The 20723-nt window shown below is 47.2% G+C and overlaps 2 protein-coding genes across 2 annotated transcripts in view; one reads left to right on the plus strand and one right to left on the minus strand.

Annotated features, from left to right (window-relative positions):
- Positions 1 to 10643, plus strand: part of Mrps35 (mitochondrial ribosomal protein S35) — a 37794-nt gene extending 27151 nt beyond the window's left edge. The window contains exon 8 of the mRNA XM_050164721.1: positions 9592 to 10643. Coding sequence (XP_050020678.1) covers positions 9592 to 9861 — 270 coding nt within the window. The 3' untranslated portion in view covers positions 9862 to 10643. The remainder of the gene's footprint in view (positions 1 to 9591) is intronic.
- A 2015-nt stretch (positions 10644 to 12658) lies between these two features.
- Mansc4 (MANSC domain containing 4) lies at positions 12659 to 20329 on the minus strand. The gene is made up of 3 exons (XM_050164723.1): positions 19908 to 20329; positions 16172 to 16306; positions 12659 to 13327 (listed from the first exon to the last, which is right to left on the minus strand). Exons 1-3 carry the CDS (start codon positions 20128 to 20130, stop codon positions 12696 to 12698), a joined length of 990 nt encoding a protein of 329 aa, XP_050020680.1. The 5' UTR covers positions 20131 to 20329; the 3' UTR covers positions 12659 to 12695.
- Positions 20330 to 20723: the final 394 nt, after the last annotated feature.

Raw genomic sequence — 20723 nt, forward strand, 5'->3', positions numbered from 1 at the left:
CATGGCTAGCTTATGCCCGAAATAATTACACGGAAACTGTATTCTTTCAAACACTGCCTGGCCCGGCTAGTTCCAGCTTCTTATTGGCTAGCTCTTTCATATTGTTCTAACCCATTTCTAATATTCTGTGTAGCCCACGAGCTGGCTTACCAGGGAGGATCTTAACCTGCGTCTGTCTGGAGCGGGAGAATCATGGCGACTTCTCGACTAAGCTTCTTTTTCCCAGAATTCTCTTCTGTTTACTCCGCCTACCTAATTTTCTGTCCTATGAGGGCCAAGGCAGTTTCTTTATTATTAACTAATGAATTCAACAGATAAGATACAAGACCCACCTCCATCAGATGGTCTGTGGTGCACGCCTTTAATCCCAGCAGACAGGCGGATCTCTGTGAGTTCAAGGACAGCCTGGTCTAGTTCCAGGACAGGCTCCAAAGCCAAGGAGTAACCCTGTCTTGAAAAAACAAAAAAAAAAAAAAAAAAAGTATGTGTATGTGAGAGTATGTGGTCTTAATACCCAAGTCCTCTCCTTCTTCCCCTCCCCTTGTCCCTCCCACCACCAATGCCCACTGTTTCTAGTAAGCCCTTTGGTTTAACAAGGGGCAGTTCCCTGTTTTGAAAGTGTTTCAAAGCAATATTTATTTTTTTTCTGTTTTAGCACAGAGCGTTTAATATGGGCCACCCTTTACCCTGGTGCTGACCTGAAAGATAGGGCTGGAAGCTGTTTTATTACAACTGCTTGTTTCTTATCTGAGAAATTTAGACCTAGAGCAGAGGAACCCAGCCCTGAACTGCAGCTGAATTTATTCTTTGGCTCCCAACATCCTTGGTGATCAGAGCTGAAATACAACCTGGGATGTGCTACCCTTTGCCCGTCTCAACAGTCTGTCACCTGTGCCCATAACCTGCTGCCAGCCGGGTCTGTGTCAGCCTCACCTGTGCGGTCCTGCAGCTTCTGACTCCGTAGCACAGGTTCAGAGGCTCTGCAGCCCTTCTGATGGGAGCCCTGACTGCTCATTATCTCATAATTGAATAAGGAAACCGATTAGAAGGCTAGCCTCTCCAAAGAGAGCCTTCGTACTTGACGAGTGTCGGGGCTGAGAGCATGGTCAGAAGTGTGGGCAGGAGGATGGAGATTTTGTCACGCAGGAGTTTGGATGTCAGGAGGAAGCATCAGTGGTGCCTAGAGGCGAGGTCTTTCCTCCTCTGCTCACTGAGCTAAGCCCTGCTTTTCTTTCCCTCCAAGAGCTGAAACACCACTTGAGAGTTAACTGTTCTCTTCTTCCTGTGTCTACTGCACTGCTCGGTCTTTCCTCTTCTGTTGAGCCGCCGCCCCCGTGGGTCATCTTGTCCCTCACCTGGACCACTGCCACAGCCTCCTCATTGGTCCCGTCGTTGCCTTCCATTTTGTCTCTGTCTCGTACCCCTTCATGATAGGTTTCCCGTGGCTTCATGTCAAGTCTGACTCCGTAGTGTATCCTTCCCAGCACTGAGACTCTTGATTACTGGGCACTGGAGAGTATTGAAAAAAAGCTAAAGAGCCATTAGCTAGACAGGAGGTAGAGGCGAGACAGCCAGACACAGGATGCTGGGAAGGAGAAAGACAGACATGCTGGAGAACAGGTAAAGCCACGAGCCATATGGCAAAATGTAGATTATTAGAAATGGGTTGGTTTAAGTTGTAAGAGCTAGTTAGTGACAAGCCTGAGCTGTGGCCAGGCTTTTATATTCAATAGTAAATCTCCATGTCGTTACTGGGAGCTGGCTGTCCAACTGCAGTGCCAAGGATAGTCTCACTCCTGTTTCCCGGCATCTAGCACAGTGTCTGGCACACACAGTCTTCAGTGAAATGCTTTTAAAACTGGTCCAAATTGATGTGAACTCCTTGACGTATGCAGTTAAAATTTAGCCTTGGCAGCTGAACTAATTGGCAGGGTTTTTTTTTTTTAATATTTTTTTACTTATCTATTAAGAATTTTTTCAAATTCTCTGTTTTATAGCTATAAATTACAGTGTTTACTTTGTGTGTTACCCTGATACCAAAACTACAGAAAGACTCATCCAAGAAAGAATTACAGACCAATCTCACTCATGAACATCGATGCAAAAATTCTCAATTAAATACTGGCAAACCGAATCCAAGAACACATCAAAAAAAAAAAATCATCCATCATGATCAAGTAGGCTTCATTCCAGAGATGCAGGGCTGATACAACATACGAAAATCTATCAATGTAATCCATCATATAAATAAACTGAAAGAAAAAAGCCATATGATCATCTCATTAGATGCCAAAAGGCATTTGACAAAATTCAACACCCCTTTATGATAAAGGTATTGGAGAGATTAGGGATACAAGGCTCATGTCTAAAAATAATAAAAACAATATACAGCAAGCTGACAGCTAACAACAAATTAAATGGAGAGAAACTCAAAGCCATTCCACTAAAATCAGAAACACGACAAGGCTCTCCACTTTCTCTATATCTCTTCAACATAGTGCTTGAAGTTCTAACAATATCAATAAGACAACATAAAGAGATCAAGGGGGTTCGAATTGGAAAGGAAGAAGTCAAACTTTCGTTATTTGAAGATGATATGATAGTATACATAAGTGACCCCCAAAACTCTACTAGAGAACTACAGCTGATAAATACCTTCAGTGATGTGGCAGGTTACAAGATCAACTCAAAAAAATCAGTAGCCCTCCTATTCACAAAGGAGAAAGAAGCTGAGAGGAAAATCAGAGAAATATCACCTTTCACGATAGCCACAAATAGCATAAAGTATCTTGGGGGTAATACTAATCCAAGGAAGTGAAAGACCTATTTGACAAGAACTTTAAGTCTTTAAGAAAAAAATGGAAGAGGATACCAGAAAATAGAAAGCTCTCCCATGCTCTTGGATTGGTAGGACCAACATAGTAAAAATGGCAATCCTACTAAAGGCAATCTATAGATTCAATGCAATCCCCATCAGAATCCCAACAAAATTCTTCACAGATTTTGAGAGAACAATAATCAACTTTATATGGAAAAACAAAAATCCCAGGATAGCCAAAACAATTCTATACAATAAAGGAATTTCTGGAGGCATTACCATCCCTGACATCAAACTCTATTACAGAGCTATAGTAATGAAAACAGCTTGGTATTGGCACAAAAACAGAGATGTTGACCAATGGAATCGAATTGAAGACTCGGATATTAATCCACACACCTATGAACACCTGATATTTGACAAAGAAGCTAAAATTATACAATGGAAGAAAGAAAGCATCTTTAGCAAATGGTGCTGGCATAACTGGATTTCAACCTGTAGAAGAATGAAAATAGATCCATATCTATCACCATGCACACAATTCAAGTTTAAATGGATTAAAAACCTCAATATAAATCCAACCACACTAAACTTGATAGAAGAGAAAGTGGGAAGTAGCCGGCAATGCATGGACACAGGAGACCACTTCCTATGTATAATCCAGTAACTCAGACAATAAGAGCAACAGTGAATAAATGGGACCTCCCGGAACTGATAAGCTTCCGTAAAGCAAAGGACACTGTCATTAAGACAAAAAGGCAACCTACTGAATGGGAGAAGATCTTCACCAACCCCGCATCAGACAAAGGTCTGATCTCCAAAATATATAAAGAACTCAAGAAGCTAGACATTAAAATTCTAGATAACCCAATTTAAAAATGGGGCATTGAACTAAACAGAGAATTTTCAACAGAATTTCAAATGGCCACCACAAGGTGCACATCAGGAGAGACTGATTGCAGACTCATAATGATACTTCCCATCTGTGGCACACTGTTGGTGTCAAAAGTAATGAACTTAGATGGTGCAAGGACTTACATAGTCCCAGGAAATTATCAGCTGAAGCTGAGTGAGAATTGGCTTTGGTAAAAATTAAAAAGTTAATGTCGAAAAGGTCTCTGTTTTGATTCTAAAAGGAAAAATGAAACTTTGTTGTTGTGGGATTATAATCCCTTCAGCCAATTGCTCTTTTGGATTTTGAATCCTAGGGCATGGTCTTGACTCTGTGCATGACAGTTTATAAGTTCAGGGAGAGGGTTTGCCTTCTCTTGCTCCTGCAGTCTCTTGGGTGGATAGAGCTGGGCAGGCGGCTTGTTCTCCATCCCTGGGCAGAACGAACGACTCTACGAAGGCAGCTGGGTCAGTGGCTTCTAAACCGTTCTGTATCAGTGAGTGTTCACCCCTATTGTATACCTAAACAAATTTCCAAGAACCCTTAGCAGTCTCTTGTTGCCACTGCTGCACTCCGTCAGTTAGCAGGGATAGATGTAAACTCTGCTTAGCCAGTGACTCAGGCATATTCCTAGCTAGCTCTTACATCTTAACCCATTTCTATTATTTTATATTTTACCACGAGGTTCATGGTTTACCGGTAAGGTTCCGGTGTTCTTCGGCAGCTACATGGCGTCTCTTTGCCTCCGCCTTCTTTCTCCCTGCATTCAGTTTAGTTTTTCTGACTTGCTCTGTTCTGCCCTGCCATAGGCCAAAACAGCTTCTTTATTAACCAATGGTAATAAAACATATTCACAGCATACAGAGGGGAATCCCACATCAAATAGACCCAGCAGAAATTGTAGGACCTTTTACTAATGATGAAATTGACAGCTTATGGGCAGAAAGTGAGCCTTGCAAAAAACTTATGGTAATTTTTGAGGTTAACAACAAATACCCCAAAAAGCAAGAGAATTCAATTTATAAAGAGAACTACCTGAATCCTTCCTCGAGTTGTAATGAGAACACCAATATCTGGAGCTCCTTCTTTTTTCAGTAAGGAGTTGGCAAGGTAAGAGTTGGCTGTGACTGGTTCCTTGGTCTCTCTGATCTTTCAGCATTTACCCTGATATTTGGCTCCTGGTGTTTATTATTAAGACCAAGTAGAACTCATGCAACAGGTATGGGTTTTATATGATATGGGTGGTATGGTATTGTGTGGTATGTGATATGTGTGGTAATGGATTGTGTGGTATGATGTGGTGTAGAATTTATATGAATGCTACTTATGCTTTAAATTCAGTACATTCCAGCAGTGCTTCTGAGAAAGAAGCTCAGACAGCTGACTACCCCAGTGCTGGTACAGGCTGTAACAGTGGTTGGTAGGTGTCAGACAGCTGACTACCCCAGCACTGGTACAGGCTGTAACAGTGATCTGTGGGTGTCAGACAGCTGTCTACCCCAGTGTTGGTGCAGGGCTGTAACACTGGTCGGTGGGTGTCAGACAGCTGACTACCCAGCGGTAGTGAAGGCTGTAACAGTGGTCAGTGGGTTGATTTTGTATTTTTGAGATCAGATTCACTCAGTAGCCCAGCCTAGACTTGGATACAAACTTCTCCATTGTTGGACTGCAGGCCTTTGGCCTCACACCTAGCTTCATAGTGTTTGGGGTTTTGTTTGTTTGTTTGTTTGTTTGTTTATTTTAAGGTGCCTGTGTGCATGCATGTGTATGTGATTGCAGGTGCCCATAGAGACCAGGAGGAAGGAATTGGATCCCCTGGAGTTACAGGTGGTTTTGAGCTAGCTGATGAGGTGCTAGCCATTGAACTGGGGTCCTCTAAAGTAGCAAGCTCTTTAGCCCTCAACCATCTCTCCAGTGCAATTGTAGCCGATTCTCTCCTTTTTCTTTTTGGTAACTCCTTGTTTGTGAGAATGTGTATGAGTTATGACCTGCTGATGCTGCGTCAGAAGTCACTCTGGATTGCTGTCCTTCCACTATCACGTGTACATGTGTGTGCACACGGGTGTATACACCCACACATTCACAGTCAGAGGAAGGCATTGTCCCGTGACCTAGTCCATTACACTCTATCCTGTGCAAATGGAGTCTTCATGTTGATTTCCTGGCCACCCTGATCCAAATAATCACACAGAGACTATATTAATTACAACACTGCTTGACCAGTGACTTAGGCCTATTCCTAGCTAGCTCTTATATCTTAAATTAACCCATTTCTATTAATCTGTGTACCGTGATGAGGCTGTGGGTTACTAGAATGGTTCCTCCGGTGTCTACCTTGACTCCGCCTACTCTCTCTCTATTTCTTCCAGCCTGGCTCTATTCTGCCCTGTCACAGGCCAGAGCAGCTTCTTTATTAACCAAAGGTAATGGAACATAATATACAGAAAGGAATCCCATCAGTCTTGCTTCCTTGAAACTTGGATTCTCACTGAACAGGAAGCTTGCTGTTTAGACAGACTGACTGGCCGATGAGCTCTTGGATCCACCTGTCCCTGTCCTCCACTACTGGGGTTAGGGCCGAGTAGCTATGCCTGGCTTTTACACAATGTTGGAAGTCTGAACTCAAGGTCTCATGCTTGCAAATGCTCTTGGCTACTGAGCTGACCCCAGGCCCTGGCCCTTTCTTCTTAACTCCTATATGTAAAGTTCATTGATGGGATAGTGAACATTTTTGAAAAGACATTGAAGTTAAGCAAAAATCTTTTTTAAAAATGATGATTCAGAGGTCCTGTTAAGTTACATAAATTAGGAACTCTTACGTCAGAATTATTTGGAAGGGTGCAGGCGGTGCGTGGGTGGAGCCTGTTATGTATGTCTGCTTCCGGCTCAGGTGCTTGCGTCAGGTAGGCCATTGCCCAGGGTCTGTCCTCTCCTCTCCCTCCTCTTCCTGCTCTTGAAGGTGTTGAACTACTGAGGGGCCATGACAGCACCGGCGCCCAGGACATTGGACAGGACAGGAGCGGGCCGTGCTCTTCAAAGCCCTGGCTGCTCTTCTTCTTTCTGAACCGACTTCCTTTCAGCCGACAGGGCAGAGTGTGGCCTTGACTGTTGAAGTTAATCCAGGGGCTGTGTAGAGAAGGAGAGAGGGGAAGCTAAAACTGTGAGTCAAGTCTCTGCTTGCCTTCAGCTCCAGACACTGGCTACACAGGCAGGAGGATTCCCACCTGTGAACCAGGATCTGTGCACAGCACACTGCCTGCTGGTGCATTGAGTGAAGGCTGGCTTAGGTCAGGCTGTTGTGGACGTAGACCAAAGGAATAATGGTGTTGGCCTTATAACTGTTAAAATAGCCTTTGTCGTGGGGTTAAGAAAAATATTGCGCTACTGCCAGTGACATGATGTACTATCTAGGATTTCCTTCAGAATGAGTGTGAGTTGAGTGTCCTGTCGACTCTGTAACTTGGGAGCTGGAGCCAGGTGGATTGCCATGAGTTTGAGGCCATCCTCTGATTGTCCTGTGATTATTAACAACATTTTTTCTGTTGGTGTTGTTTGTTTGTTTATTGTGTGCCAAATGCTGTCTTTTCTTTCATATTTAAAAAGGCTTTATCTTAAATTGTGTCTGTGTATGTCTGTGTGTGAGTGTGTCTGTATGGGTGTGTCTGTGTGTGGGTTTGTCTGTGTGTGGGTGTGTCTGTGTATGGGTGTGGGTTTGTGTGGGTGTGTCTGTGTGTATATGTGTGTCTGTGTGCGGGTATGTCTGTGTATGGGTGTGGGTGTGTATGTATGTATGGGTGTGTCTGTGTGTATGGATATGTCTATGTATGGGTGTGTCTGTGTTTGGGTGTTTCTTGTGTGTGTTTGGGTGTGTCTGCATGGGGGTGTGCGCATAAATGCAGTGTCCTTGGACCTCAGAGGTGGGTGTCTCAGGAGTTGTGTTTCAGACTCTTGTGAGCTCCTGTGTGTGGGTGCTGGGAACCAGACTCAGGCCATCTAGAAGAGCTGTGTGTGTCTCTAACCACCAAGCCACCGCTCTAGTCTGTTCATTGTTTTGCTGTCTGACTGTGAGCCCAGGCTGGCCTTGGCCTTCTGCTAACAGCTTCACGATCCAGCAGGCAGGAGGACTTTGACTCCTCAGCACCGTGAGATTACAGGAGATTTCACTGTGCTTGTTAGAAGCCTGGTCCTGACTTGCAGCATCTTATAAGCAGCCCAGAACTAAAGCCAGTTGTTCATGTAGCTCCCCAAATCTGGTCTGGCTTGCAAGTCCTAGTTCATACCTCAGCGTCAGGGTCCCTTTGAATAAAGCAAACTCCACTCTTAAGTGTGCAGAATCGGAAGTGTTCTGAGGAAGGAAGTTGCCGCTGAGTTTACAGAAGGCCCCTTCCATGTTCTTGCAGTTTACATCTGTGTAGTCCTCCTGGAGTCTGTAATCCGCAGCCAGGAGTTCACGTCTGTGGAGTCCTTGGAATCTGATCTGCAGTGTAGTTGCTGGGGTGGCTGTGAACCTGGTTTTCTTCAGTTGCACCTGCTGTGACCTGCTGCATCTTGTTTTAAAGTAGCAGTTGGAGCTAGGTCGGACTTACATACTCATATCCCAGCATCTGGGCACTTGAGACAAGTTTGCAAGTTCAAGACCAGAGAGAAAGACAAGGAAGGAAGAGACAATGAAATTTGCTTTTTTTTTTTAAAGTAGCTTTTGTAAGATTTTGAATTTGTGCTTCTTAAATAGAGACTGTTTCAAAGACATGTGCTTCCTAAAAAATAGGACAAAGCCTGGAGGGGGTGGAGCAGCTTCTGTTGTTATTTTTACATGGTGGTCTCACCATGTAGCCCTGGCTGGCCTGTCTCACCTCCTGAGTGTGGGAATTAAAGGTGGACATAAGCACACCTGGCCCACTGTAGCTTCTTGGTGCTTCCAGTTGACTGTGTCTGCACTGCCCTGTGCTTTAGGTGACAAGGCAACATGACACCAGTGCCAATACAAGATCAGAACATAACAGCAACAACAGTTCCGGACGGTGTGTGTGTGTGTGTGTGTGTGTGTGTGTGTGTGTGTGTGTGTGTATCCAGGCCTTAGGTGACAAGGCAACACAACACCAGTGTCAATACAAGACCATAACATAAAAACAACAACAACAGTAGTTCTGGACGATGTTAAGCTTGTGTGTGTGTGTGTGTGTGTGTGTGTGTGTGTGTGTGTGCATCCAGGCCTTAGGTGACAAGGCAACACAACACCAGTGTCAATACAAGACCAAAACATAAAACAACAACAACAGTTCTGGACGATGTGAAGCTTGTGTGTGTGTGTGTGTGTGTGTGTGTGTGTGTGTGTGTGCGTGCATCCAGATGTGTTCCCTACTTCCTGATTTAACTATCATGGGCTTTATCTTCCCCGTCACGTCAGAAAGATAATACATTAGTAAGGTGAGATATCAGTGGCCTGGCATCAGACACCCGCAGCCCCAACTCTGGGAGGCAGCAGCGCAGGAAATCAGAAGTTCAAGGCCACCTGTAGCTGTGTGGGGAGTTGTTGATGGGCTGTGGTTCAGGCCCGGCAGGCTGTCCCACCGTGTCCCCCAGGACAGCACCAGAGCAGAGATTGCTTATATAAGGGAACCTCTGGTAACTTAGGGATAGCCGCCTGCCAGAGAGCTTTCTGTCTGATGAGAGGCGCCTGTGGGCGGAGTGGTGCATATGTCAAGCTGGAGCTGGTGTCCGTGGACGAGTGTGGCCTTCCCGAGGCTGAGACTGGCCTGTCACCGCATAGTGTAGATGGGGCCCGGAATGTATAGCATTCTCTTCCCCGGAACCAACAAGCAGGGGAGCTTTATCATTTGATAGCATTTCCTGGAGTTCTCAGCTTTTCTTTTTCTTTCAGAAAACTGAAGAATGGGAAAAGAATAAGACAGAGGAAGACATGGAAGAGTATGTGTGGGAAAACAGCTCCTCGGAGAACAACGCTCTCCGAACCCTGCTGCAGATGAGAGCTGCGGAGAGTGGCGCGGCACCAAGCAGGGATGAGCTGCTGGGGACCAGAGAGGTTGAGGATTACCGGAAGTCTGTTGTTCAGCTGAAGAACGAGGGCGAGAACGAGGCAAACCTTACTCAGTACAAAGAGTCCGTGAAGAGACTGTTAAATCTGGCGTGAAGTCTGCACTAAAGTCGCTGTATCAATTTTGTGGTGTATGTTGTCGCTGGTTTGATATAAACGGGGAAATATTTAAGAATATTGTCTATGTCAGACTTCTGTGCACTGCAGTGTGCGGTTGGGGCTTTCCGGCTCCCAGGAAGGGCACAAGTGAGGGGACGTCCATAGTGCCGGCCGCTGGTGCGGTGCTGAGGGAAGTAGGGGTGTCCTGGCTGTGATTTTCTGAGCAGCTGTCACGCGGGAACAGTGGTGTCGCCTGACTGCACAGAGGGAAGGGACCTTTGAGGCTCACACTCAGAACTTCTGGACTCAGCCCTTCCCCTGGGCCATGTTAAACTGCGTCCTTTCCCTGAAGGACAAGGCTGAGCCCTGAGTTCCAGGACTGTTCAGCCTGGGGTGGATTTGCAAACACCAGAACTTGCTTTTGGGTCAGAAGTGAGGTCAGTCTTGGAGCTCTTGCTTTAACTGTTCGGCCAGTTCAGGTTGACCAAGGAGTCAGGATTGTGGAACGGGGAAGCCTTACCTGTGTTTCTAGCCGAGCATGTTGGCCTCTTGCCGTCTCTGGTCTGCATTGGCTCTCGGGCTATCTAAAGGGAGCAGGGTTGGGTGCATTCGTTTCCTTATAAAGGTAAATAGGGTTTTTTTTTCTTTCAAATTATAGTCATTTCTGAGATTCTTCAAGAAATGATTCATGTTGCGAGAAACCCCAGGAGGAACATCCTTTGTACCTCTACTGTGTTGGATAAGCAATTCATACGAATTAAAAGTCCATTTGAAGCTGGGTATGCTCACACATGCCTTAGTCTCAGCACTTGGTAACCAGGAGTCCAAGGTCATTCTTTGTTATACATCAGGACCCTCTCAAAACAGCAAAAAACGGGGTTGGGCAATGGTGACACACAACTTTGATCCCAGCAATCGGGAGGCAGAGGCAGGGGAAATCTCTGAGTTCGAGGCCAGCCTGGTAGAGTGAGTTCCGGGACAGCCAGGGCTTCAGAGAGAAACTGTCTCAAAAAACATACAAAGCAAAAAGTGTGACTGAGTTTAAAAGAGACAATTCCGATGATCTCTAGACACAGTTTCTTGAATTACTTCTTTAAATACGATTTTAGGGGCGAGAATCCCAGCAGTGCCACCACACATATACTTAAACAGAGCTCGTGATAATTTAAATCTGGGTCTTCTTCCCACAGTTGATGTGGAACTTTATAATGCATTAGCAGAGAAATTGATGGGCTTTAGAAGCCTAATATTTTGAATCATTAACAAGTCAAGATAAGTTTTTAAGTCAGATTTTTCTTTTTGCTGGATACTCCACTGGTAGAGAATTTTTTATATACATTTGAGTATGTGTGTGTGCACATGCCTGGGTGTGTGAGTGTGCACATGCCTGGGTGTGTGAGTGTGCACATGCCTGGGTGTGTGAGTGCACATACCTGGGTGTGTGAGTGTGCACATGCCTGGGTGTGTGAGTGTGCACATGCCTGGGTGTGTGTGTGTGCACATGGCCTGGGTGTGTGAGTGTGCACATGCCTGGGTGTGTGAGTGTGTACATGCCTGGGTGTGTGAGTGCACATGCCTGAGTGTGTGTGTGCACATGCCTGGGTGTGTATGTGTGCACATGCCTGGGTGTGTGAGTGTGTACATGCCTGGGTGTGTGAGTGTGCACATGCCTGAGTGTATGAGTGTGCACATGCCTGGGTGTGTGTGTGTGCACATGGCCTGGGTGTGTGAGTGTGCATGCGTGTGGGGGGGGGCTTGCTAGAGTCTGGGTGGAGGCCAGACAACAGCTTTCTGGGAGGTGTTTCTTCTACTGTGGGTCTCAAGGTTGAAAAGTCAGTGGTCAGACAAGCACTTTGACCCACTAGACCATCTCTCTGGCCCTTCCTTTATTTATTTATAATATTTTATAATATTAATACACATTAAATACATGGATATTTAATATATATTAAGAGAAATTACTACTGCCTATCTAGTGTCAGCATTGGGGAACGAGAAAGACGTCTTTTAAGCCACTGGACAGTTTGTTTTCATGGCTGAGGTAACAGTTCTTTTAGACACTTTAATTTTTCTTTCATTAAGTTTAATTTTAATCATATGGTGGATGTTCTTTTACATTTATTATTGTATGTGCATTTATTATTGTGTACATACATTTGTTATTTATTATATGTGTACATTTATTGTGTGTGTACATACCACAGTACTCTTGTGGAGTTCTCATATGGTGGCTGTGCTGTTACATTTATTATTGTTTGTGAGTGTGCGTGCGTGCGTGTGTGTGCGTACATACGTGTGCACGTGCATGCATGCTACAGTACTCTTGTGGAGTTTGTTCTCCTTTCCCCTGTGGATCCCAGGGATTGAAGCCCTGATCAGTTGACCCTGGAAAGCAGGAAGCGTTTGCTTGCAGCGAAGTCAGTGCCAGAGCTCATCTTTCCCGACCTCATCCAGTTTTGTCACCCTTTTAAGGTTACTGAGTGCTGACTTCTGAGCCAGGCCACCTGAGTGCCCTCTTTTTTCTCTCTCTTTCCCCTCTCCCATCCCATCTTATAAAGACAGAGTCTCGTTTACGCCCGGCTGGCCTTAAAGTCACTTCTGATCCTGCCTCATCTTCAGAGTGCTGGGATCATGTGCCATCTCATCCAACTTGTGACTCCCTCCCCTCCCCTCCCCTCCCCTCCCCTCCCCTCTCTCAATTCAGGAAGTCAAAATCACCGGGAAAGTAGACAATTTTACCAAGCCCTGGCCAGTTGGTAGGACAGCTTTATTTTTGAATGCAAATTTTCTGACAACACCTGGCTCTGGCCTTCAGGAACTGCTCAAGTGTGTTATCCTGACCTCTGCTGCCCCAGGCGATGCCAACCCTGCTGCTGCCCGCGGTACCTAGATGCCCCCATGACCACACAGCCGCAGAGGCAGGCAATGGCAGCACCCAGGGTCACAGAAGCCAGCCAGGCCCCTGCTGTCCCTGGAGCTCCACCCTGGGGCGCTTCGTCCTCAGATGTGAGGTTGCCGCTGTGGGACCCCTTGGTTTTGTTCAGTGACTGCTTGCTAACGTTGAGTCGGGAGTGACTGGGCGCCTGGGATGCTTTTGTGTCTGTGGGTCCCAGGAATGGAGAAACGGTCAGGTTATCTGGACTGTGGGTGAACTCTGTGCTACCTGACGCCTTGCTGACCTCGGTAGCGGTGGACGTGTTCACAGCAATGAATCTCATCCCCAGATCTGTGGTCGGCTTCCTGGAGTAGCTGATTCCTGTGTGTGCACTTTGATCTTGACGTGTGGCTGACACAGTAGCCTCCGTGGGCGGCAGCATACTCTGTGTTCCTTCCATGTGGAGCCCTGCGTTAGCTAAGTCCAGAGCTTTTAGGATCCGCAGTTTCTCCCACCGTTCAGATGAGAAGCGGGAGTCCAGGTGTGTGGGGGATGGGTGCTCAAAAACCAGCAGATCTGGATCTATGCCTGAAAGATAATGAGATCACTTAATTATTAATTTTTTTAAATGCTACTTTTTATTTATTTTAAAATTTCAGAAATTTTCAGTTAATACAGTATATTAGGCTTAGTTTCAGTGAGGCGGCCTTAGGCACAGTTTGGAAGCCCTGAGGCTTTTACTTCACTGGGTCCCTGAACAGAGTCAAATTCCATCTCTAGCTCCACAGGCCTGAGGTTCAGAGCAGGCTGAGTGCCGAGTTTATCCATCCAGGGACACACTCTGCTGTGGACAAATATGGCTGTGCTGAGAAGGCTTTGTGTACAAAGAAGGCTTTGTGCCAGGGTCCTCCTGCTGCCAGCAGCCGTGGGGAATACCATATGCCACTTTGAGCTGGCAGAGCAGAGCCGGGAAGGGGGAAGCCAACAGCTACACCCCCCTTGTTTGGGTTTTGTATCCTCACTTTTCTGTTAGGAATGCCCAAACACTTGTCTTCAGGGGAGAGGAAAGTAAAGAGTCTGCAGTTTTCCAGTACCCCTGCCGGGGAGTACTGGTCCGCTTCCCTCACTCCCCTCCCCTCTCCAACTTCGGCCTCTGCAATGTTTCACCCCCATCATCTTGTAAAACATAAGGCAGTGACTTCTGACTTCCTGGTCACTGTGCCCTGTCACTTGTCCTCAGACTGTGGGGTCCACCCAGACTGCCTGCCTCCCTTTATCCTTGGCTGGTTTGTAGGTGCTACAGTCCCCATCTTTCTGCCTAGTTTCTGACGTCAACATCCTGGGAAGAGGGAACGCCTCAGCAGTGCCTAGTTCCACTTAGGAATTAGCCCCCCTCAGATTGGCATGTGGGTGTGTCTGTGGGGTGTTTGATTGGCAGTTGATGCAGAAGGGCTCAGCCACTGTGGAGCTAGGCTGTATAAAAAGCTGGCTGAGTTCAGGCCTGGGAACAAGCAAGAGAGGAGGCTGCTAAGTGCTCCCGCCTCCAGTCTCTCCCCCCCCCTTCCCTTGGTGATGGGTTGTGAGCTGGGAGTCATAGGGTTGTAAAGTGGTGATGGTGCACACCTTTCATCCCAGCACTTGGGAGGCGGAGGCAGGTGGATCTCTGTGAGTTCCAGGACAGCCAGGGCTACAAAAAGAATCCCTGCCTTGAAAAACCAAAAATAAATAAATAAATAAGGATTATAAGATGAGACAACCCACACACACAACACTTAGCTGCTTTCCTGTTGATGCGAGAAAACACCAAAAGCGACTTCCAGAAGGAGTTCATCTATGGTTCGGGAAGTAAGAGTGCACTGTGGGGGCTGGAGAGATGGCTCGCTGGTTACGAGCACTGACTGTTCTTTTAGAGGACCCAAGTTCAATTCCCAGCAACCCAAGTGGCAGCTCACAACTGTCTATAACTCCAGTTCCAGGAGATCCAACATTATCACACAGACATGCATGCAGGCAAAACACCAATGCATACAGAATAAAAATAAATAATTTAGGAAAGAGTGCATCATGACCACAGGCATGCATGGTCAGAGGAAACCGAACTCACATCTTCAGATGCAAGCGTGGAACAGACAGAGCACACTAGGGGTAAGGCAAGGCCATCTGCTCTCACAGCCTGCACCCAGCCACACGCTTCCAGCACGGCTGTACCATCTGAGCCTCCCAGGAGCACCAACTGGGAACTTAGCATTCAAATACCCAAGCCTGTACAGGACCCGCCACTCAAATACTCTACAAACCGCTTTTGATGTGTTTATCACTGCAACAGAAAGCAAACTGGACACCATCCTTATCTTCAGTGACGTGTTCCCTTTACTGTCCCCCCCCCCCCGAAATTCTACAACTGTCCCCGCTGTGCTGATGGCACTGAACACATGTTGTTGCCATGTCTTCCTCTTTCAGGCTCGGAACTTGTTTTTCCAGTGTCCTGTCAGACACTTCACCTGGGACACCTGGCATCATCTCTGAGCAGGCTCAGAACCCAAACCCTGACCTCTGCTCCTTGCTACCCCACCCCCACCACTCACCCTGGGCTATGCTCAGCAGGGGTTGACTCTTCCTCCTCACCATTTCCTTCATTTAAAAAGGTAACTAAGGATGTGTCTCTGTGGGAAGCCCCCGGTTCAAGCTCCAGAACCACACACACACACACACACACACACACACACACACACACGTGCTCCTAATGGATCCTTTTTTCCAGTGTTCAGGTAACTTCCTTCTTCCTCACAGTTACCATTACCTGTCAGTTCAGGCGCTTCCCTGACTAGGTGTCTAACCTGTATCCTGGATATTATCCACCTAGACCAAGGCAATCGTACATGTCTCTTTAATTGCCACCTTTTCTCAAACTGTGCTTTTGTTGATTCCTTATTTCTTTTCTGTTGTTGAGACAGGGCCTATGCAGCCCAGGCTGGCCTTAAACTCGTGATGCTTCTGTCTCGGTCTGTAGCCAGAGTGCTGAGACCCTGAGCTCACTACCATGCCTCGCTCCCTCTGTCTGGGATAAAGTCAACCTGAAGATACCACTCTGTCCTCTTGGAGCCATATTTCCGCTGTGGCTCCCAGCATCCCCACCCCTGTGGCCAGTCCAGGTTTTCCCACTGTCCTGATGATGGTCCTCTTAATGACCTTTGAGCTGAGGCAGCACCGTGTGCATGCCAGTACGTGCATGTGTGTCTCTGTGTGAGTGTGTGTGTGTGTGTGTGTGAACACACTGACGTGTGCAGGAGCACATTAGAGACGAGAGAGAGGTGTTGCTGGAACACTACAGTCTGGGGACTTAAGCCTGGTGCTGCCAGCCAGTGTCGAGGCTGCGAGTCCTTCCAGGGTACTAGCACTTGGTCCCGAAGCCTCGTGAGGCAGAGTCCTTACCTGCTGTTATGTTGTACAGAATGACACTGGTCCCCGGCTCCAGGATGCAGCTCTCCAGAGTTGGGCAGTGGACGTGGAGGCAGTTGACATTGTCGTGGATGGGATCATGGAAGAAGACGGCCACGTTACAGGAAACTGAAAAGGCCAAGGGCTCCATCAGTAGGTGTGTGTGGGGCAGGGAGAGAGAGCCTTGCTATGTAGCCCAGGGGGCCTCCAGCCTGTAACGGGCCTGCCTTAGCCAGCTAGTGCTGGGATCACAAGGACATACATACCCACCACAGCTTGCTTTGCTGCTAGACAGATGGGCTCTGAGGAACTTCTATTTCTTTCTGGAACACTGAATTAGCCCAATCTTGTGCTGTGATTAAAAACTATTGTAACTGGGCCGGGCCGTGGTGACACACATCTTTAATCCCGGCACTTGGGAGGCAGAGGCAGGTGGATTTCTGTGAGTTTGAGGCCAGCCTGGTCTACAAAGAAGAGTTCCAGGACAGCCAGGGCTGTTACACAGAGAAACCCTGTCTCAAAAAACAAACAAGCAAAATTGAAACTATATAATACACCTATTTGAAAAGAGTCTTTACTTTAAAGCGCTCTCTGATACATTCCCTTCCACAGAGGATCCTGGAGATGTGTTTGTTTGTTTGTTTATCAACAGTGTTTTTCACGGAGATCTGCCTCCCAAGTGATGCGAGCACACTGCCCAGCTTTGTGTTTGGTTTTTTTGATAGGATCTTATTAAATAACTCCAACTGGCCTGAAACTTGTTATGTAAACCAGTCTGAATCCAGGCCTTGTGGCCTCCTGCCTCTGCGCTGGGATTGTAAATGGATTGATTAGCTAATTGATTATTTATTATTTATATTTATAGACAGAGACTCACTGTGTAACACTGGCTGGCCCTAACTCAGAGATCTGCCCGCCTCTACTTGCTGGAATTAAAGACACACACCACCATACCCCAAAGAATCATTCTATTTTAGTCTTAGTATTTTTGTGCATGAGACCATCTGTTGTCTACACAATGTTTAGAAAGCACCCTCTGGTTTCCAGGCATAATCTGCCCTCTGAATGCTAAGGTCCTGAGGCCAGGAGAGGAAGCAGGAAGATAAAAAGAAAGGCGGAGAAGCAGCTCATTGGAGAGCAAGAGGATCATGTGACACCTGAGGGTGTGGACCTGGGTTTAAACCTTGACCCCAGGGAGCCTAATTGGTGTTGTAAAGAGAAGGATGCTGACCTCTGGGATTATCAGGGCCTATTGCATATCACATACCTATGTCAGCCTCATTTCTAGACTTGCTCCTTAAGACACTGTGCTGTCTCTGGAAACCCAGAGTCAGGTACTAGTGCACGGCTTGGAACTCAGCCTCCCTGACCTGCACTGGAACACAGCCTCCTGACCTGCACTGGAACACAGCCTCACTAACCTGCACGGAACGCAGCCTCCTGGCCTGCACTGGAACGTCATTCCCACTGCAGACTGCTCAGGATCATGGGATGTGTCCACTGGCTCAGAGACATCACACTCTTAATAAAGCAAGATAACAGAGACACCGTGTACCCCTGAAGCAAGCCAGGGCTTGGGGGTGAGATGTGGAGAACACTGTGGTGGAGCCCTGATCTGCCTCTCAGGAGGGTCAGCCACAGGGAGCCACAGCTCCGCTCTCACTTCTGGAACAGCCTTGAGTTTCTGCATTCCTATCCTTTCCAGAGGAGAAGTGATCTAACACGATTGATTAATGTTTTATTAATATACTGGGTGGCAAAAATAGTCCCTGAGGATGGTTCTAGGACTTTCTAAGGGAAAGAAACTGAAAAGGTTCTTATTTAATATTTAGGTTTGTGAAAAAGTCACCGATGTGGTCGAGAACAAGATTGTTTTCTTTGAGGTAAGATCTTACTGGATAGCCTGTAGATAACCACAATTTCGGGCAATCCCCCTGCCTCAGCCTCCCAAGTGCTGGAACTACAGGCATCAGCCACCACATCTCGCTTATAGAAAGCTATGTTTATTAGAAAGAATTCTTTTATGAAATATTTGACTTTTTTATTACGTACATTTGTGTGTTTGTGAGAGGGGAGGCAGGTGACATAGGTGTGTAGACACCTGTGGGAAACAGGGACGTCTCTCCATCCCTTTCCCGTGGTTTCTGTGGGACCAGGAAGGTGGTGCCCACCTACAGTCTCAGCTTTCGGGAGGCTGAGGTGGGAGGAGCAGGACTGTGAGCTTAGGAAAGCTTGGGCTGCTTCCAGAAAGGGAGAGGACGGGAGGGCGGGAGGAGAGGAAGGAGACCTTAGATTCCATGTGTATCTGTTCTCCAGCTGTGGACAAGGGTGACAACCTGGGCCCTGCCTTCCTGACCTGACTCACAGGCTGCTGAGGTGTGTCATGCTGACAGGTCTGGGATTGTATGTGTGTGTGTGAGTGTGCATGTGTGAGCGTGCATCTTTGTGAACGTGCATATGTGTGTGCATGTGTGTGAGTGTCCGTGGGTCAAATGACAACCTTGGGTGTTGGTCCCCTCTTCCACCTTTGCTCTTGTGTCTTTCCAGGTAGCTTTAAAACTAGGGAAAACTGAAAAAGAAATGAAAGTGTCTTTGTGTTTCAGGCGGCTGTGACCTTGAAGGCTTTGATATGAGTATATGGCTGATATTTACATCTAAAAGCCATTTATTATAGAGAAGAGGAATCTATTAGGGAAATTTGAAGATAGAATGACCCACATTCTATCTTCCTGTCCAGTACACCCCTTATTTCATATGGATCCAAGAGAGATCTTATAAAACAGGCACGACGCTGAAACCCTCAAAGTTATATTAAGAAGAAATTACTAAGCTAGATGTGGTAGTGTGTGTGTGCCTATAATTCCAGCACTTGGGATTCAGAGATGGAGGACCACGAGTTCAAGGTCAGCCACCACTGACAGGTGAGTTCAAAGTGGGCTACACAAACAAACAAGGAGAAACACTTCCTGAACTTACAACTGTACAAGACAGACCCCCGACTCCAGCACGGAGCTGGAAGGAGTTCACGAGCCCCTACCCCTGACTGAGGAGTGATTGACAGTTGATGGCTCCGTGGGAGGCAGGGTCTGTATTCTATAAGGGCGTGGCCCACGGTCACAGCATAAATCGGACTCAGTAGATTATCTTTTTATAAAGGAGAATGTGAAATTGGGTGGTGGTGGGAGATTTGGGAAAAGTTGAAGGAGGAGTGGGGATGAGATTATGGTCAAAACATTGAAATTCTCAAAAGATAGTTTTAAAAGAAACTAACAAATAATAACAGTTTAAAAGTAAATCATTGCAAATCCATTTTGCTCGTTTGCTTGTTGTTTTGGTTCTGAGACACAGTCTCAGATAGTCCAGGCTGGTCTCAGCAGTGTTGCTGAGCCCTCCTTGAACTCTTGAGCTCCTAGATGCTGGGATTATAGATGTAGGCCACAGCACCCAGCCTAATGGAAATGCTGGTCTATGAAAATAAACCTAGTTACCCCTGGAAGAAATATATATCCATTTAGCACTGTATCAAAGACAGCAGGATGCCCTGCTTCTACAGAGTCACAAAGATCTCATTCAAAACCACCTGCTCCGACGCTTCCTGGGGTCCTTCTGGGTCCTCCCCTTCTGCCAGGGCCTAGTGCTCCGGCTTCAGGGGCCTCCCTGGTCTTCCCTCTGCCTGCCCTCATGCTGCGACATCACCCCCGTGGGCTCAGTCAGCCCTGAGCTCACTCACCGTCCTTCCTGAGGCAGCAGCTCCGGCTGCACTTCTGGCCCGTGTTCTCCGAGTAGTACTTGAGGAACTGGGCCCCCAGCCTCTGAGACTCCTCTAGGTTCAGGAGCAGCCCTGGGAAGCGGCGGATCCAGCAGTCTCTGTAGAACACCGAGGGCGAGCAGAGCCCATGCACGCTGCACGCCAGCCCCAGCAGCAGCAGCAGCAGCAGCCCCGCCGCCTGCATCTCTGGGCGCTAAAGGGAGGCAGCTGGAGCTGACCATGGGCTGCGTCCAGGGATTCCTTCTACAGAGACGGTTCTGCACCGTCTTTGTTCCTCCGCAGCTGGGCCCCGGGAGAGCGCCCGTCCTGCGGCATCATCTCTGAACCCTCTCCAGCAGGTTTCAGTGTTTTGACCCTTCGTCTCTTGAAGACGGGGATGCTCCTCTTGGCTTTTCTTCTTTCTCTGGGAGTGAAGCGTCACAGACACCTTTTCCTTCACAGATATGAAGGCCAAGAGAAACTCTAGCCCAGAGTTCTGCTGAGAAAAACAATCACCTTGTCTCTTGACATCAGATTAAGGGAGGCTCTGTTTCCAGAAACAACACCTGGTTTTGTGAGGTGTTCAGTATAGGCTGAGGAGCTGGTGACTTCATCCCCCCACCCCCAGACAGGGTTTCTCTGTAGCTTGGAGCCTGCTCTGGAACTGATCAGTAGACTAATTCAAGGCTGGCCTTGAACTCACAGCGATCCGCCTGCCTCTGCGTCCCTCGTGCTGGGATTAAAGGTGTGCGCCACTCAGCAGCACGACTTCATTTAAGTTCTATATTCTTCAGGCTC

The sequence above is a fragment of the Alexandromys fortis genome, unplaced genomic scaffold, assembly GCF_014885135.2.
Source record: "Alexandromys fortis isolate MF-2015 unplaced genomic scaffold, M_Fortis_MF-2015_v1.1 scaffold_153, whole genome shotgun sequence".
NCBI classification, from domain to species: domain Eukaryota; kingdom Metazoa; phylum Chordata; class Mammalia; order Rodentia; family Cricetidae; genus Alexandromys; species Alexandromys fortis.

Excerpts from the sequence above, each read along its gene's own strand:
- Mansc4 (XM_050164723.1), bottom strand. The coding sequence starts at position 20,130 with ATGCAGGCGGCGGGGCTGCTGCTGCTGCTGCTGCTGGGGCTGGCGTGC. Across the intron at positions 16,307-19,907 it reads CTGCTGCCTCAGGAAGGACG|TTTCCTGTAACGTGGCCGTC; the intron begins GTGAGTGAGCTC and ends TGGCCTTTTCAG. Across the intron at positions 13,328-16,171 it reads TCTGTACAACATAACAGCAG|GCATAGATCCAGATCTGCTG; the intron begins GTAAGGACTCTG and ends ATTATCTTTCAG.